Source organism: Lycium ferocissimum, chromosome 3 (assembly GCF_029784015.1).
Source record: "Lycium ferocissimum isolate CSIRO_LF1 chromosome 3, AGI_CSIRO_Lferr_CH_V1, whole genome shotgun sequence".
Taxonomy (NCBI): Eukaryota; Viridiplantae; Streptophyta; class Magnoliopsida; order Solanales; family Solanaceae; genus Lycium; species Lycium ferocissimum.
Window position 1 is genome coordinate 9098711 of NC_081344.1, and position 17949 is coordinate 9116659.

At 36.2% G+C, this 17949-nt stretch overlaps 1 protein-coding gene across 2 annotated transcripts; it reads right to left on the reverse strand.

The window, feature by feature from the left end:
* LOC132049600 (uncharacterized) lies at positions 1 to 13166 on the reverse strand. 2 transcript variants are annotated; one of them, XR_009413126.1, is made up of 19 exons: positions 13038 to 13166; positions 11943 to 12105; positions 11227 to 11325; positions 10417 to 10508; positions 10027 to 10127; positions 9259 to 9349; positions 9112 to 9170; positions 8662 to 8782; positions 8520 to 8588; positions 7371 to 7423; positions 7183 to 7291; positions 5903 to 6073; positions 5668 to 5826; positions 5487 to 5579; positions 2669 to 2848; positions 2203 to 2390; positions 1452 to 1859; positions 739 to 819; positions 1 to 360 (listed from the first exon to the last, which is right to left on the reverse strand). XR_009413126.1 is itself a non-coding variant. In XM_059440468.1 (18 exons), exons 2-17 carry the CDS (start codon positions 12073 to 12075, stop codon positions 1490 to 1492), a joined length of 2088 nt encoding a protein of 695 aa, XP_059296451.1. In that variant the 5' UTR covers positions 12076 to 12105; positions 13038 to 13166; the 3' UTR covers positions 529 to 819; positions 1452 to 1489. The 2 variants fall into 2 exon arrangements, 1 of the variants encoding a protein (XP_059296451.1); XM_059440468.1 differs by lacking the exon at positions 1 to 360 and having other exon boundaries at positions 529 to 819.
* Between the last annotated feature and the right edge of the window lie 4783 nt (positions 13167 to 17949).

A 17949-nucleotide genomic window follows, 5' to 3' on the forward strand; every position in this document is an offset into this window, starting at 1 on the left:
ATGAGGATACAGAAAACCATATATTGACTAATCAAATAGATATTCAGCCACCAAAAGAATGCTAGAAGAGAAGAACAGAGGCCCTGAACATAGTTGAACAGAACTACAAAAAATTTCCTCACACGTCACTTGAGCAGTGCATAGATAAGCAGAAGTATCAGTAAAATTTCCTACAGGATACTCTTATCTTACATCTATAAACAAAATTTTGATGCAAACATCACACAAACAAAGCATATAGATCCAAGACAATGTCTAGCACCAGCCAATCAAATCCTCAAATAGACCTTGTCCGATGAATGCACTACACCCCATAATTCTCCAGTGTAAACTTTTGTCGACGGCCTCCAGATTAAGCACCTAAATCAGGAGAATTTGAAGAGGATGACTGTCTCACAAAAATGTAGAGCTAAATTTTAAATGGTTGATATTGAATTGGGTTTTAAAAGCCTGTCCATATTATAAAAGAAAATGTCAGAAGAACATTCATAGAGTGCTTATGCATTTCTGAAACTCGTGTCCTTCTCATAGTCAAAGGCCACGATTTAAGATTGTCATTTTTCAGTTGCATTACAGATGCAGATATAGCAAACTGTTAATCAGTTCAGAATTTTACTTTAGTTAGATATAGTTTAACTTCAGCGAAAAGAATTTCACTTCATTGTTCATCAACATAATTAAAGGCCATGACCAAAAAACAAAAAACATAATTAAAGGTAGAACATGCAGCTTCCTTACTTTTTGCTATTTCTTCTGGAGAAAGAGCACTTTGGATGTATCACGATTTGCAAAAATAAATAATGATGCTCCTGATAGTCTCTGACAAGTAGACAGGAAAGAGTTAAGGACACTGAACATATGCAGAATGTAAAATCATTTCCAACGGTAAATCTGAACTTTGCACCTTTCTTATTTGAACACAAATTTGTTGTACGGATACACAATCTCGTAAGAAATGATATTTCATTTATATGACAACAATTGTAATCAGTATTTTCAGCACTAATCAAGTGACAGGTTCACTTAAGGAGGCGTTTGAAACGTTGAATAACTTCTCAAGAGAAAGGAAAAGGGAAACAAAGCAATAGACCAACTAAAAATATCAGCTTTAAAGCACATGATCTGCAAATTCAATAAAGGACCAACATCAAGCAAGAAATATTTCAAGTTTTCAACAATAATTGTTAACGTGAAGATCATAGTGGATTTAGGCATAATCTTTTGAAGGTATTGATTGCTTAATGCTAAGGGCAGCCTGCAAAAGACTATCTGAAAATTCATCCCTTTCTTGACTCATATTTGCACTAATGTATGAAATGGCGTAGATTTGCAGCATGGAAAATAAATATGTATTGTGTTGTGTGTACCATCTTGCCCAGCCCATTCTGTATCATTACTTATAAAAGTACGCCATCAAACAAGTTTTAAGGAGTAAAAGTTAGCATCCTTACTTTGACACAAAAGTTGTTGTTAATACTGTATGTAAAATTTATCGTCTGCCTCTTCCTCTGCCCATTCCACGACCTCTTCCTCTTCCCCTTCCTCTCCCCCGGCCTTGGGAACCCGATCCCTGAAAACCTGATCTCTCAGGCTTCAGTTTCAAGGACTGGATCCCTCTTCTCTTTTCAGTTCGTGTTTCCCTCTCGCCTTCATCTTCCACATACTTCGCTGCGCTTCTGGAAACAAAGGAAACTTCTCTTGAACCTCCGGGCCCCACCTTGATATTGTTCATATCACGAGAAGCTCGGTCATTCGACAAAGCTGCAACCCTTTCACCCAGTGGAAGAGCATCTTCCTTTGTAAGTGAAACATGGTTCCTGAATGCATCTGCATGCCTCTCATCCTTGACTTCATACATTCTGAAATTTTAAAGAATAGTGATTCATACAGCTATATTAATTATATAATTTACAGCAGTAAAAAAAAAGGTTTCAGGATACGGTCTAGTCTCACAAGAAAATTTATTTCATATTACTGTTTCAATCCTCGGAAAGAAAGAAAAATAGATATGTGAAATCAACTTGATCTGCACAATTTGTATAAACCCATGCAAAAACTTGTCTATGAAAGAAACACCAGAGGTTAAACATGCCGATTATCATGAGTCAACTGCTATATCTTGAACTTCACTTGTAGCGTGGTGCATAACAACTTGTAGTCTAAACATGACATGAATTAGGAGGGCATTCTTTGACTTCTTACCTCGGAACTTTTGACTTCTTTCTAGAATTTTTTTCATTTACTTGTTCATCTTCAGACGCATCAGAATCACTAGGCTCCTCACCGCCCATCACAGGTTCAAAATGTTCCTCCACTAAAGATGGTTGCTTTAAGGAAGGCATAGGGTGCAATGCCCGATACTCGTGAGAATTTTCATCAATTTCGAAGTCCTGTAGGAAAACCAAAGAACATCAAAAAGTTGAAGGATGTTGGAATCTGGCAGAAACTTTTATTGAAAAGAATGCAATTGTTTTATTAGAAGAGGTACATCTAAAAAGTACTTCAGATAAATTCAGGAAATACAATCTTTGTTGAGAATGCTTGATCATCATTACAAGAAATTATTCTGATGATGATCTTAATTTTTAACCAAATTATTCTGATGATATTCTGGACTGGTTCTTCAACATCAGGAAGTGAATATGATTCTTAGAAAAAATTTGCATACCCCAATTTCAAACATGCTCTTGAAACGTTCATCTTTCATTATGTCACTGGTCAGTCCTTTCTTCTTCTTTGATGTCTTCTTCGCATCAACGCCATCAACATCCTCCTTCAAATTGTCAGCTTCTTCATCCTCAAGACTTTTAGCCAGAGTGCGATTAACTTTAGGAAGCTTCCTCTTAATCTGCAAAGAGATACAGAATGTAAGATAGAATTCTGAAAAAAGGTAGAAATTTTCTTTCAAAGAGACATACATGTGGAGTTCTAGTTAAGTTAGAAACCTGTCTACCCCTTTTCATTCAGTTCAATGAGCACACAACTTTGATTGCAGCAAAGCAGTAAAAGTAAATGTCACAAGCAGAAACTACTACCGATATACTTGTAGACTGTAGTGCCTTATTGACAGACATGTAACAGCTGTCTGATTTTGAATCTTTAATAATATGATGCAGAAAGGATAACCTTTCTAATCATCTGCTGACACAATCTTCAAGAGTAAAACTGAAAATTCTCAGGCATCCGGTATTTACTGCTGATTGGCATATGAGTTATCGTGGCAACTTCAAAGATCCTAACTAGAGCACAAGAAAATCCCACAGCATCGCACAAAAGAATCCATAGCCCAAACCCCGAACTTAACGTGTCTCTCTTACAAAAATGGCTGGTGAATCCATTAGGACTTCTAGCTGTCTTAGTTCCCATTAGAAGAATTTCCACCGATACAAGCAAAAAAATCATTATAAATTTAGTTCGCCAAATTACGCAGCCACCTATTGGATGATCCACTAGTTTTGAATATTAATCTTGTCCAAACTACCAGCATACAAATCCAGATGCCTCACAGAACTTTAAACCTGCTGTTTCCTTCTTTTTTTTTTTTTTTTTTTCCTTTTATTCTTTGGCAAAAGTAGCTCTTAATGTCTCTTATTTAAAGTAAAAAGTCACAAGCCATTAGAACATAGAAGTAGTCTTCTCTTTTCTTCCCGTCTATATAGCACCCTCCCAATCCCCAACCTCACCCAAACCGACAGCTGTTACGGCCCGTGCCGTCTTCGACCACAAGACCTATCTCATCCAAACAATGACTTGTTCTCTCGCCTCTCTTCCCTATTCCAGTCATTGCATTAACCCCTTCCTTTATGATTTTTGTTAGCTCTCAGATTCAGCGATCTTTTCCTTTTTTTTACCAAATTATAAAGGGAAGGGATGGAAAACACAGTGGGAATTTGAGCCTACCACCACTCACTAAGTGAGCTATAACACCAATCCCAAAGCCAGCCATCTTCAACGAAACAAGACTCAAGTTGGGCATAATCTTTAAAAACTTTGAGCAACTTGAGTCGTATTATCTTACCTTTTCTTTCTGAAGGGTTTCATGGTCAACTAGTGAAAGTCTATATTTTTCTTGGCAGGGTTTTCACGATCTACCTCAACTTTTAGTTGAATTTAGGTGATGCAAATTTGTTTCTGATGCTAGCCTATCCAGGCTTTTGAGTCGATGCGTGTGGTAAACCAATACACCCATAACTTTCGTGACATTGGATGCGAATCATATTAATTTTTAGAAATTTTTCAGCTATATGCTTAAGGAAGTGGGTCCTTGCACCGGCTGCGAAAAACGACATCCCCTCATGAGTAAACCATATCATTTTAGCTCAAAACCGAGCTGAACTAAGAGTAATATGGAGAGCCTGGTTTCTTAAAGCTAGCATCAAAACAAATTTGCATCACCTAAATTCAATTAAAAGTTGAAGTAGATCCTGAAAACCCTGCCAAGAAAAATAGACTTTCACTAGTTGACCATGAAACCCTTGAGAAAGACCGGATAAGACAACGTGACTCAAGTTGCTCAAAGTTCTATTATAGAGAAACTGAAATTCCCTTTTACCGAACTAATTACCCAATCGACAAACACACTTGCTGCTTCCTATGTTAGTGTTTTCTCTCTTTCTTGAGTTAGTTTCATGCAAGTTAAATAACAAAAATCTCCAGCTACGGAGACAATTAGACCATACTTGCAAAAGGAGACTGCTCAGTCTACAATAACAGCTAAAGATCGAGAAAAAAGTGCAAGCGCCAGAACTCCTACACAAGTTTTCTTTGTTTTTTCCTCTTTTTCCAACTGGGGATTGGGGTGCTGGGATAAGCGAAGGTGGAAAAAGAGGATCAGTGAAAAATCACACTAAGCCAAGGCCTCCAAAGTTGTTTCCTTTTCATTTTGTTGACAGAAAATTAGCTGTTTCCGCTTCCACTTGGAGATACCAGCACTCCCCTTTACCACTTTCCACTTAAATGCCGGATTTGGTTCAACAGTCAAGTTCCAAACCTGTGAGTTGTGACATGGGCTTAACCATTTTTTTTCCTTTTTTTCCTTTTAAAGGCCCATGCTGCAACAGAAAGTTCTTTTACCATGCACCATGAATCTCTATTCATGATGAACTCAGTGATTTATCACCCCCTCCAACAAGATGTATGGCCCGCAACATAAAAGTTATTGACTTGCAAAGATTATCAAACAGGTTAAAGATGCAATGTGGCTAGACCACCATTATATGCATGTGCAGGCACAATATTTTAGCTTTTAATGTCTGACCGCTGCAACAAATAACATGAAACTGTATTCTTACCCATTCGTTTTAATATGTTGTTAATACTGGAAAATCTCAGGAAAGGAAAATACCCAGAGGCCAAATAATAAATTAAAATGACGGACCAAGAAACATGTTTCGTTTGATGCTAGTGCAAAAAGCAGTGAATGCAAAAAGACATGGGGCATGTATAAACTTGCAAAAAAAGTCAATTCCAGACATTATGGAACTAACCGTGATACGACCGTCACGCTCTTTTTCAAATTTTTCCTTCTTCCGCTGCTCTATGTACTCATCATAAGCAAATGGATTTGACAACGCTTGTGCCTGGAAGAGCAAAGCATCAACATGCATATAAGTTCAATCACAAAGCCAATCATTTAAAGCTAGTAGACGAAATTGTTCTGATTATCACCTTTTTATACAGCCGATAATCGATGAAGTAACCATGCATATAAGCTCTTAGAAGGTTGGTTCCAATCAAATTGGTCAAATTCAACTTTTCCAGATCTTCCTTTGTCAAAAATTTATAATCATCATAAATAGTTGTTTGAGGTTGCTCCTCAAGCTCTTCCTGCAAATACATATCAAATTAGAATCACCATCTTTTCTGCCATGAGAAGGTAACAAAACAAGGAGCACAATCACACCGTCAGGTTTTCAAGGTAAGAGCACCACTTGGGCGCAGGTCCCAGAGAAGGTATGAAATATGAAGGTATTTGACTGGAGTCAAGAGCCAACAACATCAATCCACTGCCAGTGAATGCACACAAATCATTGATTCTCCCACCCGTCGGTTCAATGCTTGTCATGCCTTCTCCCTGTAAGAGTTTCCAGGACCAAAAGTCAAACTTAGATTAAACTAAGTTCAGAGACATAAGCATTCTGGTGATATATATTTAGTGTTCACCGCCTCATACGTAAACATTATTGTCGGACTATGGCAGATAATTACGAATATTTGTTGTATGATATTCTGACGCAGGTCAAAAGAGGCACAAAAGCAGATAACCTGGATTTCAGGGTGCAAAAGGCTGTTATTAGACATACTTTGTGCATTGTCTGATGCAAACCTGTTGTTTCTCGAAAACAATAACCACAATAATATATATTAAACATAGCTTTCTTTTGATTGTGATGATACACCTATGAGATCTAATTTATATCTTCACTACTCTTCCCAGCACAAATCTTAGAAAATCTAAGAATGAATCATTTATGTTCTATTATTTTTTTTGATGACATGGAAACCCGCAGCCGCTACCCTTCGGGTGCGCACAGGGTAAACCCGGCTTCTGTGCAATAGCTCGCAAACCACACAGAAGAGGTAACCCGCACTCGGCAAGCCCAGTGCGACGAGCTCGACCCAGAAAGCAATATGAGCTCTAAAAACTGCTTCAAACTTCTAGTGCATCAAAGGAGGGCCATTTGGCCCCAAGAAGAACAAAGTCACGTTAAGATAACAATGTCCTCTCAGTATAAGTAGGACCGCTCTTAAGGGAAACTTGAAGTTTGACAGATTCTGCAGATTAAAACAACTGATAATAATCAATATGCCAAATTATATAACAAACATTTTCCATAAAAGAAATTTCAGCCTTTGTCATATCCTTCCCATTTTCTTTCTTTCCCTATACACTTTCCTCCTTTTCCTTTTTTCCTATATCTGCCAGACATCCTTGCACCTGAATATTAACCTTATACACAGACCAGCCAAAGTACTCTTGATTCCTTTGCTGAATCACTTCAATAGTAACTTCACACACAGCAAAAAACAGCAGAAAAAACAAAGGTCAAAGAATCAACCATCAAGTACGGCACTCTAGTGTTCAAACATATAAATACAATAAATTGAACTGATCTTCTCTCAAATAACAAATTACTAATTGAAATGAAAAATATCATTAAAGAGGATCAAAGCCTTGCATACCGTCTCAGGGTCCCAAATCCTAACAATGTGGCTGTCAGCAGTTATTAACTTTGTCCGTTCAGTGTTTAGCGTTTTATGCCACTTGATGTTCAGTATCGGGCTCCCATACCTATAAAATATTGTCACAATGCATAAGCAATAGAGAACAGGAATCACTTTAAATGGTATGATTGGCCAAATTAACTTACATATGATCCTTTATCCGCATAGGTTGAGAAGATCGCAAATCATAAATCAGAACCTGCACAGTACAAAGATATTTTTAAACATCTTGATCACAGAAGACACAACTACAATTACGCCTCAGTTCCAAACAAGTTGGGCTTGTTTAAACAAATCCTCATTTACCATGGTTCTCCATTTAAAATCATTTCGAGACCAACATTATACACAATAAAAATAAAACCTTTGCAGAGAACTCTGCAATGCAAATATATGCTTGCTAACAAGGTAACTGTTTTTTACTCAAAAGACAATATATCTATTCTTCAATAAGACAATAACTACTGTTTGATGCCCTCAAATGACAATATTTTGTCACCAACCAACAAATCCAGTTTCCTTTTAGCCATCTTGATTGATGATGACCAAGCAAGACTCCTGTTGGAGGGGGCTTAAATGAAACCATAACTTCTTTTTTTGTTTTCTATTCTCTGTTTTATGTGAATCAAAAAACAGAACAGAAATTTTAGAAACCTCTCTCTACACTCCCTTCATGTGGTGTAACAACTCTTCAAGTTGATAATGTCTTATACTTCAATAAAACACCAGTACGCCAACTTTGTGGGGCATCCCATAGCTATTATTGTGACACCTCTTTTTGGTAAGTCGTTGAGGACAATCCCTTAAATTTACTATCATGAGAAAGACCATCTGCAAAAAAATCACATTGAAGATGCGATCCTTTTAAGTATGATACGTCTTTTATTCACATGTGGTGATTTTAAAGTAGTCATATATCAAGATTGTCTAAAGTACTCATTCCTACTTAGTTTCATGTCAATTTTCGTGCTACTTGGATTAAAATATACTCTTCAGACTACAAAAGTTGCCTGTTGTCCAGGTCATCTTAGTTTCCAACTTGGTGATGCAAAAACATTAGGGGACATAAAGAATTCTCATAATCAAAATGTAGGTAAATTTCCCACCTCCTAATATTTGTTAATAATAAGAAAGTTTAGTGTACTCTATATAGCGTCAAGTAATATAACAAAAAAGACCAAACTCCCGAAATGACAATCAAAAATGATTTTTCCAACCAAAACATGAGACACAACATTCACCATAATCATCATAAAGTATATCAAACTTCTAAACTGCATTTCCTTCTATTATACCTTTCCACCACTACTTCCAACAGCCATGAGGTAACCTCCGTCTCCCTCGAACTCTATCGCAGTAACCTCCTGCAATTTATGCATGTCATTAGCAATCACTGAAAAAAAATCTGGTTTTTCAACTACTAAAGCAGAGAACTACCTGGTCCCCATCCCCAGCAGGCGCAACAGCATTTATCCTGCCAACTGAAGATCTTGCTCTCATGTCAAAGCATTCGAGAGCACCATCCTCCCCACCACAAGCGACTAATCCATGGACCTTGCTAAAGTGCAGAAGAAAAGACACCAAAAATTACAGAAGAAACAACTAGACTGAAGGCATAGCAAAGCTAAAAAGCCCAAAAGAAAATCTTTTCATAAAAAAAAAAAAAAAAAAAAGGGAAAAAACAACAACTACATACCTAGTGTAATCCCACAAATGGAGTCTGGGGAGGGTAGAGTGTACGCAGACCTTACCCCCACCTTGGGAAAGGTAGGGAGGCTGTTTCCGAAAGAATTTAAAAAAAAAAAAAAAGGGGGGGGGGGGGGGGGTTGGGGGGGGAATGGATTTAAAAACACCAGTAAGGTAAGTAAAGTAAAATCAGCTTCTAACCTCCGTGAAACCACATTAAGTGCTGGAGATCGTGTGCTCAGTGAGGAAAGGAAGCGTCCCTGTTAATCGGTTACGATAAACTCAGTAAGCCATACAAGCAAAACATCAACGCTAGACATCGAAGAAAGCAAGAGGCAAGAGAAAAACCTGCTCCAAATTTATTCTGTAGAGATCTGGTGATGAGGCCGCGCAAAGCAAATCACAAGACCAGCAATCATAATCAATATCCCTTCCCATCCTAAATAAACATGAGAATCTTAAGCTGACATTTACAGATGATACAGGTCATACAGAAAACAAGTAACAGTAAATTTCAGAACAGAGAGGAAAGGGACATGATATGCCTACTGCAATGCACTAGAGCAGTTGGGGCTCTGACATATCACCAAAGGGAGTAAACTTTTTTTGTTTTTTTTAATCAGTAAAAAGATTTCTAGTCAAAATAACACTGGGAATAAACTTTCTTCCAAAACCTAGCAGTATAAATGAGGAGTTTCAGGATTAATTGAATTTCTACGAAGGGATGCAATTTTTTATAGCTTTAAATCACAGAAGACCTTTCTTTCTTCGGTAGAATTATCACAGATACATTCATAGATGATATTTATTCTCCGATTCAGTCCAGTGGTATCTAAGATTTCAAATGGGACAAGTTTAGCCGTTGAATAGCATATCTAGAACATTAGAGGTTTCAGCAAGCTCATAATAGTTACGCATTGACTCCTAACTCAACCTGTTGTCATTGTGCAAGTGCAAATATGCTAGAGGAAACAAATAGTCATTCTGGCAGCTCAATGTTTTGTTGATATTCTTGATAGATAACATACATTGTTTTCTAAATCTTGCATTTCGTCGGTATGGTAAAATATAGACAGCATATGGAGCACATAAGGAGAAAGCAAGTGTAAGTGTGACCTTGGAATCCGCAATTTGTAGTGACTTCCATATTTTGCATGGAGGCAAACAGAACGATCAGCACAAAGAAATGCTATTTTTGAGTAGTCATCACCCAAGACCTACAAAAGGTATCAAGCATGAATTATACATCAATATAGATTTCCCACACTAATTAGAGAAGAAATATGCAACATAACGTGTTCCTGGCCTCTAAAAAGAAAAAGAAAAAGAAAAAAATAAAAAAGAGCAAGCAACATTTACTGTCGGAGCATAAACAACAGAAAAAGCCAAAGAGCACAAGCACTGCTCATAAAAAGACGTAATACTAATAAAAATCAATTTCGTTATTTTGAGTGGTGTAGGAAGTGTGCAGCCTTCAATGAAATAGAGCGGGAAAGCAGTCAGTACTTGAAAGTTAACAATCTCTGACACCAAATGCCTTTCAAACTTCAATGACAGCTCCCGCAGCTCATACACTTTAACTTGTGGTGGGTAGATACCTGAAAAATTAATGTTATCCTCAACTGTTACAAAATAAAGGAAATACCGGGCAGCTAAACGAATCTACTCATTTAATACATGTTCACAAGGAGTCTTTAGTTTGTTAGAGAATTGCATGCCAGTAGCAATGTAGAGAAAATCTGGTGTCAAAGAAACTATTTTATTGAATGAGACGGGCCTAAATGGAGCAACATTAACAGTGATGATTCATATAGTTGACCCTATCTAGGGATTGAGGCATTGCTGTTGCTGTTGACTTGTCTAATACATGTCTCAGAAGAATAGAGGAGCAGAACGATGGAACAACAGTAATTGTTTACTTCCTGTGTAGAACTTTTCATATAAGAAAGTTATTTGTTCAGGTTAAACATGAATAAATCTCGACCAACACAGGAAAAAGATGAATCTCAATGCTTCATTCAAAAACTAATAAAATGAACCAATATGTTTATACCCCAACCTGCTCTAAATCTAAAAATAATAGTCACATATTGAGTTTACATACAAATAACTTATACAACACAGCAGGATAAATATGCATGAATAGCAACACTGTATAGCGGCGCCTTTATTCTGCAACTCGGAAGTAGTTACTTCTCAATAACCTAGGAAAAGATCATTTAACAAAAGAAAGATATTTTAAGGAGACAAAAGTTTTCCAGTATATCAAGTGATGATACAAAAGAAAGGAAGGATGTCTCGAACTGCAAAAAATACCTGAGGCGATGAGATACTCCCCGTCAGGGGTCACTTTAATTCTTGTTGTTGCAGTTTCAAATCTCAAATCTTGAATCAGATCCACTCTTGTCATATAACCTGCCAAAAGAGAGAAATATATCTTTTATAGCATAACCGCAATATCCTACAATACCAAATATGTAGGAATGAGCAACATTGATCTAGGATTCATATAGCCGGCCTGAATTACACAACCTATGAAATTGGATTTTACCCGTCCCATTCATTCATATAGAGGAACTCCTTGAAGATGTCCATCAACAAAATAATGTTGGTCCAATTTCAGAAATTCTTTTCTATAACAAAAACTGAACCTTTACATTTTTGAAAATATTTATACAACATGACTTTACCAAATATTAACATCAAATTAAATCTACATTTGCATGACTTTACCAAATATTAACATCAAATTAAATCTACATTTGCATATCGTTAGGAAGAAAAACATGTAAAAGGTAAATAATCAATCATCACAGACAACCATATGATATAACACCAGGAATCCAATACCCCAAGCATATAGATTACTACCCAATTGAAAAAACAATCTTATTACACTATCAGAGCTTCTTCTTTTTGCTTCAAAGATTGAAATTTTCCTTTTCCTTTTCCAGACATAATGATGCTGCAATTTTTATCCAAGTGCTATTCCGAAAAAGAAAAGATAAGTGAATCAGGAGGGTAATGCATACCTGGATCTTTACGAAGGGCTCTTTGCTTCTTAGGAGGAATCCATGTAGCCACAGAACGATGTTGGCCAGCGACAGTATACATCTTCACTCCATTTATGGCAGTGGACTTCAAGTTCCCCCCTTGGTACGCCATAGTGATTTAATTGGCAGACAAAGTAATGCCCTTTTTCTACAAGTGATAAATCTATGTCAGAGACAGTAAGGGGTTACCCAAAGTGGCGGAGCCAGGAATTCTAATAAGGGGATTCAAAAATAAAATTCTGATGCTAAGGGGATTCAACAACTTATATATATATATGCAATAAATATCATTTTTACCCTTATTTACATAGTCTAATTTTCCAACGAAGTGGGTTCAAGAGGAAGGTTTTAGTCATTAAGATTTTCAAAAAAAGATGATTTTTATTTATTTAAAACTAGGATTGTTATCAAAACTTTCTGCAATTACAATAGGAATCAAATAAGAACATACATTAGCTTGTTAAAACAGGCAGGAAGAATATATCAGAGACAATTGCTAAACTGGGATTCTAAACAAGTGAGCAAATATATTAAGCAGTCCTAATTCCACATATATTCCTGGAATATTAACCAAAACAAGGACATTTTAATTTCCACCTAATAGAAAATCAATTTAGGTTCAATCAACCTCCTTTATATGTTTTTATATCAAAAAAAAAAAAAAAAAGTTAAACTGATGACACCGTTTTCAAACTTCATCTTAACAGCATTTGGCCATAGATTTTGGATGAGATCTTAAAATTGTATCTTCAAACTATTTTGAAGTTCCAAAGAAACAGTTTTTGGGAGAAGTTTCACTTCCACTCAGAAAACTTGAAAGTTTTTTCAAAGTAAAATGCATGTCCAAACACAAGTACAAGTTCCAAAAACTCAGATTCTTCAAGTTTCAAGTTTCAAAATCTATGGCCAATCAATACTTTTAGTTCAAGTAGCATCCCTTTTATCTTTCCTTACTAATATTGCATTAACAACAACAACATAGCCAGTGTATAGAGAGGCTGTTTTCGATAGACCAATATGAATTGAAAAAAGTTAAAGGAGAATAGTCATGTTGCACTAGAAACATATGCTTACGGTGGTGGCTGCGCAGCAGTGGTGTCTGGTAGGGCAGCAGAGGTCAAAAAAATTGTTTGTTAGAAATTACAAAGGCTTTTAAAGTCGGCTGAGTTCTTATTTTGAGTTTTGACGGGGTAGAGGAAAGGGTTTTGGCCTTTGGGAGAGAATAAGTTATTAGTAGGAAAAATGACAAAAAATGGTCCTTATGTTTGAAATAAGTCGAAAATAATTTAGTGAGTAATTTTGATACTTTTACTTTGGCCAAAAAAAAAAAAAAATCCTATTGATCTCGGTCAAATATTCAACAAAATTCTGTACAGCTTTTGCAATTTCGACTTGTTTTGTTCTATTTCTGGCGTTTATGTAAGTATTAGTTGTAATTTTTGCTTTTTTACCTATTTGCACTTTTTAGAATTTGACAGCACTTTTTTGGTACTTCCGATAAAATATTAAACCGCTAAATCTAATAGCCAGGGATTGCGGAAAAAAATTAAAGATCCTCATTTTTTGGAGAAACTTAGAGGGTAAAAACTTGTCTTTGAGGGTCTTCCGAAAACAGCGTCTTTACCTCCCAAGATAGAGGTAAGATTTGCGTACACTTTACCCTTCTCAAACCTTACTTTGTGGAATTTCACAGAATATGTTGTGGTTAAAGGGTCAAATCTGATTGTGAATATATTAAAGTAACTATTTTAACATATGTCCAAACGCAGGGGATAATTTTTGTCATTTGTTTAAATTAGTATTATACTAAAATGAAAAGGGAAAAAAAGAAAATGATAGAATATTTAAAGGAAGTGGACAAAATAATTTGAGCAAATGGTGGGATGGATAGATTCTTGTACTTTGAAATAAATATCTCGAGCTCGAACATTAATTGGAGGGAGCGCTTCCCCTTTAGATCAATCCAACACAGCAAGAATCGTGAATGGTCGAATAGTCTGTTTTTAATATCATATGGTTAAACAAAAAAAAATACATACTCTCTTGTTTTTCTTTTGGTCATTTCAAAGACAATTTCTATATTTAGTGAACTTTTAATTCCAACATTCTTATTTTACCGCTAATAACATTTTCCTGCTTGAATGACATGACATCTTTAAGATTTTGAGATTGAAAGGGAATTTTGTCATGTTACTCACATTATTTTTAAGACGCCAAAATTCAAGTATCTTATCTATAATATTACATTTTGCGATCAATCTATCTAAAACACATAAAATTAAACGTACGAGAATGATATGTTGTTTCTTTGTACATACAAATATACATAGTTTCATACGAGACTATTTATTAGACATATTGGCCTCGTTTGGTTTTGGAATTTCCCCGCCAAATTTCCTTCAAACAAATAAAATGAAAAATATTACTCCCTCTATCTCAATTTATGTGATACTTTTCGCTTCCCGAGATTCAAACTGCAAGAATTTTGACCAATATTTTAATTGAGATGTATTTTTACCGAATTGATATGAAAAGTTGCAACTTATAGTATTTTTCATGTAGTTTTCAAATCTAATTCAATTTAGCTTTAAAATTTAATCAAATTAACTCTCTAGAAATGAAAAGTATCACATAAATTGAGTTGGAGGAAGTACATGTCAAGACTGTGACATGCAAATCGTGACATAATGATATTCACTTCATGTACCATTCAACATACTTGTCATAGTGAATTACTTACAAACCTATTAGATTGTCATAATTTTAAAGATATAAACAAATATATTTATGGTATGCGAGTCATGAAAACATATACAACTTTTAAACTTAATATATAGCTATCCCCTGAACAAAAGTTAAGATCATTGTACAAAAGTTAATTTCGGCTAAAAAATTAGAGTTATCGTTTTTCTCTTATTAATGAAAATATTCTTCTATAATTATTAAACACAAAATAATAGCTTTTTCTTATGAAACATTTTTTAAAAAGGTTTAACACATAGCTAATTCCTTAAACTTGTCATAATATTCCATTTAGACACTTAAACTAAGTGTCGTTGCAATTGAACACCTCAACTTCTAATAAAGTGTTCAATTAGATACTTCCCGTTTAAATTTTGATTTTCTTTTTTGCGTGTGTTTTCATTCGTTTATTAGATAGTTAAGTTAATCCCATAAAATATATCATCTCCTTTAATTCACCAAACTCAAGTATAAAATATCAGGGGTTTTACAGCTTATTGAGACAAATGCGTATAATTAAAGGAAATGACATATTTTATGTGGCTAACTAACTACATAATATACAAATTAAAACATACATTTTTTTTCTTGTAAAATTTAACCCGAAATGGTCCCAATTGAAACATGTTATTAAAAGTTGAGGTGTTCAATTGGATCATGACTTAATTCGAGGGTCTAAATGGAATATCTTGACAATTCTAAGGGCTGAGTATATATAATCAACGGAAAAGGGCCAAAAATACCCCTAACGTATGAGAAATGACTCACAGATACTTTCCATTCACCTATTAGTCTAAAAATACCCTCAACCTATTTTTTTTGGCTCAAGAATACCCCCTCAAACTAATACCTTAAACTTGATGGGTTATTTCCAATTTGATAACCACATGACTTATTATGATTGTCCACATATATTATTTAATTTAAGAAGTAAACACACCATCTTTTAAACCCAATTGATTTTGTCAGACCTTAACATGATTGATCATGAGATTGTGGCCATTTCCCAAAGCGTAGAGAAACTAACAATTTAGTAATTCCCAGTGGCACAAGTTTATGCTAAGGTGCCTTCATTTCCATTCTAACCCTAATAAATTGCAATTTTATGCTAAGGTGCTTTCATGTCCATTCTGACCCTAATAAATTGCAATTCCTCCAGCATCTTGGTCACTGATGTTAGAATTAACAGGGGAAATAGGCAGAAGGAACTAGCTGGTTAAGTGCCATTCTCAACTAGTTCTTTTCTCTGATTTTCAATGAGTTAGGAACAATGTGTTCACGTTGCACTTTATGCTTCAGAACCATTGAATTTTATATGAGATGCACGTCTCCTGTTATCCGTTGTTCTTAGTGTATTATTGTTCAGATAAATTAATTTGTGTAATGCACATAATGTGGGTTTAGATTAAAAGAAACGGGTTAAGATTAAACGAGTCGTTGAGTTTAGCTTTAAAAATAGTGGGTTAACTTTTTAAACTAAATAATATATGCGGCCTATCATAATAAGCCACGTGTTTTTTTATATAAAAAAAAAATTGGAAAAAGCCATCAAACTTAGGGTATTAGTTTGAAGGGTATTCTTGAGCCAAAAAAATAATTTAGGGATATTTTTAGACCAATAAGTGGATAGAAGGTATTTGTGAGTCATCTTCGTAGTTGAAGGTATTTTTGGCCCTTTTCCATATAACCAAGGGAAAAGGGTCAAATTTATCCTCCAAGTATGGTTTCTAGTTTAAATTTGTCATAATCAAGGGAAAAAGGGTCAAATTTACCCTTCAAGTATAGTTTATAGTTTAAATTTGCCCTCCGTCAAAGTTTGGGATCAAATTTTCCCTCCCCATTAGGATACTTGATAAATTTGTCCTTACATGGATGGAAGTCTGACTTGGACTCCACAACACAAAAAAATTAGCCACATCGGATCCGCATAGGCTTCACGTAGACTCCCAAACCCAATTCTCTTTTAACCTGTTTCCCAATCCCAATTCTCTTAACCCGTCTAGACTATTTGTCACACCCCGACTTTACTAGGGTGTGATGGGCACCCGACCCCACACTCGGAACCGAGCGAACCCGCGGACTCCTAATACACACTTATTCCCTTTGGACTCTTAAAATAAAATATAGTAAAACACGTAGTAAAATTTTTTCAAAATCCTTTCGCCGTTCCTCAAAATAAACACAGTCTGTAAACATAAAGGCTTTATGACACAACGTAGACGAAAATGCGATGGTGGAACCCTTTTTAAAGCCGACACTGCGGACCCACGACCCCGTCCGCAAAGTCTCTAACCGTAGTCGGAATCATAGCACGTGTCGCCGACTCCCAAGAACTCTCAGCGATTGGAGCCGCCAACGTCGTCGGGACATCTCTGCTTTGGCTTCTACTCGTCGAGTGTACACGCGGCATGAGCGCGGCGCCGCCCGCAAAGAAGGGGCGTCGGTCACGAGCAATGTGCGAGTATGTAAGGCATGAGTAATATCATGAAATCTTAATAGAAAACATAAATCACAACATAGGAGAGTGCCATGACCTGTATCTCTGTCTGAACCTGTATCTCTGTCTGTCTACCATGATAGCTATTTTACACGTTGACTTTACCTTTTGGAGTTCTACATAGACTCTGCGAGTAACTGCCCGACCGAGTAGGTGCGGTGTATGTCGCCCGCCCATATATAGGTGCGGTGTATAGTCGCCGACCATATAGGTGCGGTGTAACACTTCGAGTCAAGCTATGGGATCACGAAGTAATCGACTTCTGTGTGCCCCTCGGGGCGGATGCACCGTGCATGCTAGCCTTTTTTTTTTTAAAACAAAACAAGTAAATATACGAAATAAGTCGCCCGACCTCGTAGATCGGTGTGTATCGCTCGTCCATATAGGAACGGTAACGAGCCCGCGTCCGGTGCCTCCCGCGTCCGGGGTGTGATCCGCCCACCGGCAGTTGGCGGTGGTGTGGCTGCCCGCCATGTAGGCACGGTGCTATATATAAAACAAACATACTTTATAAAGCGTGCATGAGAGCCCAGTGAAAACTACGGCTTTATCGGAGTGACGTAAGGTCGGTAACCTCCGATTACATTATGGAATAATCGGGATCGCTCGTCTCACCTTAAAGGAACCAATCTTATAAGGCGAGACTATCGGAAGAATGACATTAAGAGAATCATAGAATAAGATTACAACCCTTACAAGACATTTATCTATACACTTTAGGATATAAGATCATAACCAAGGTATGGA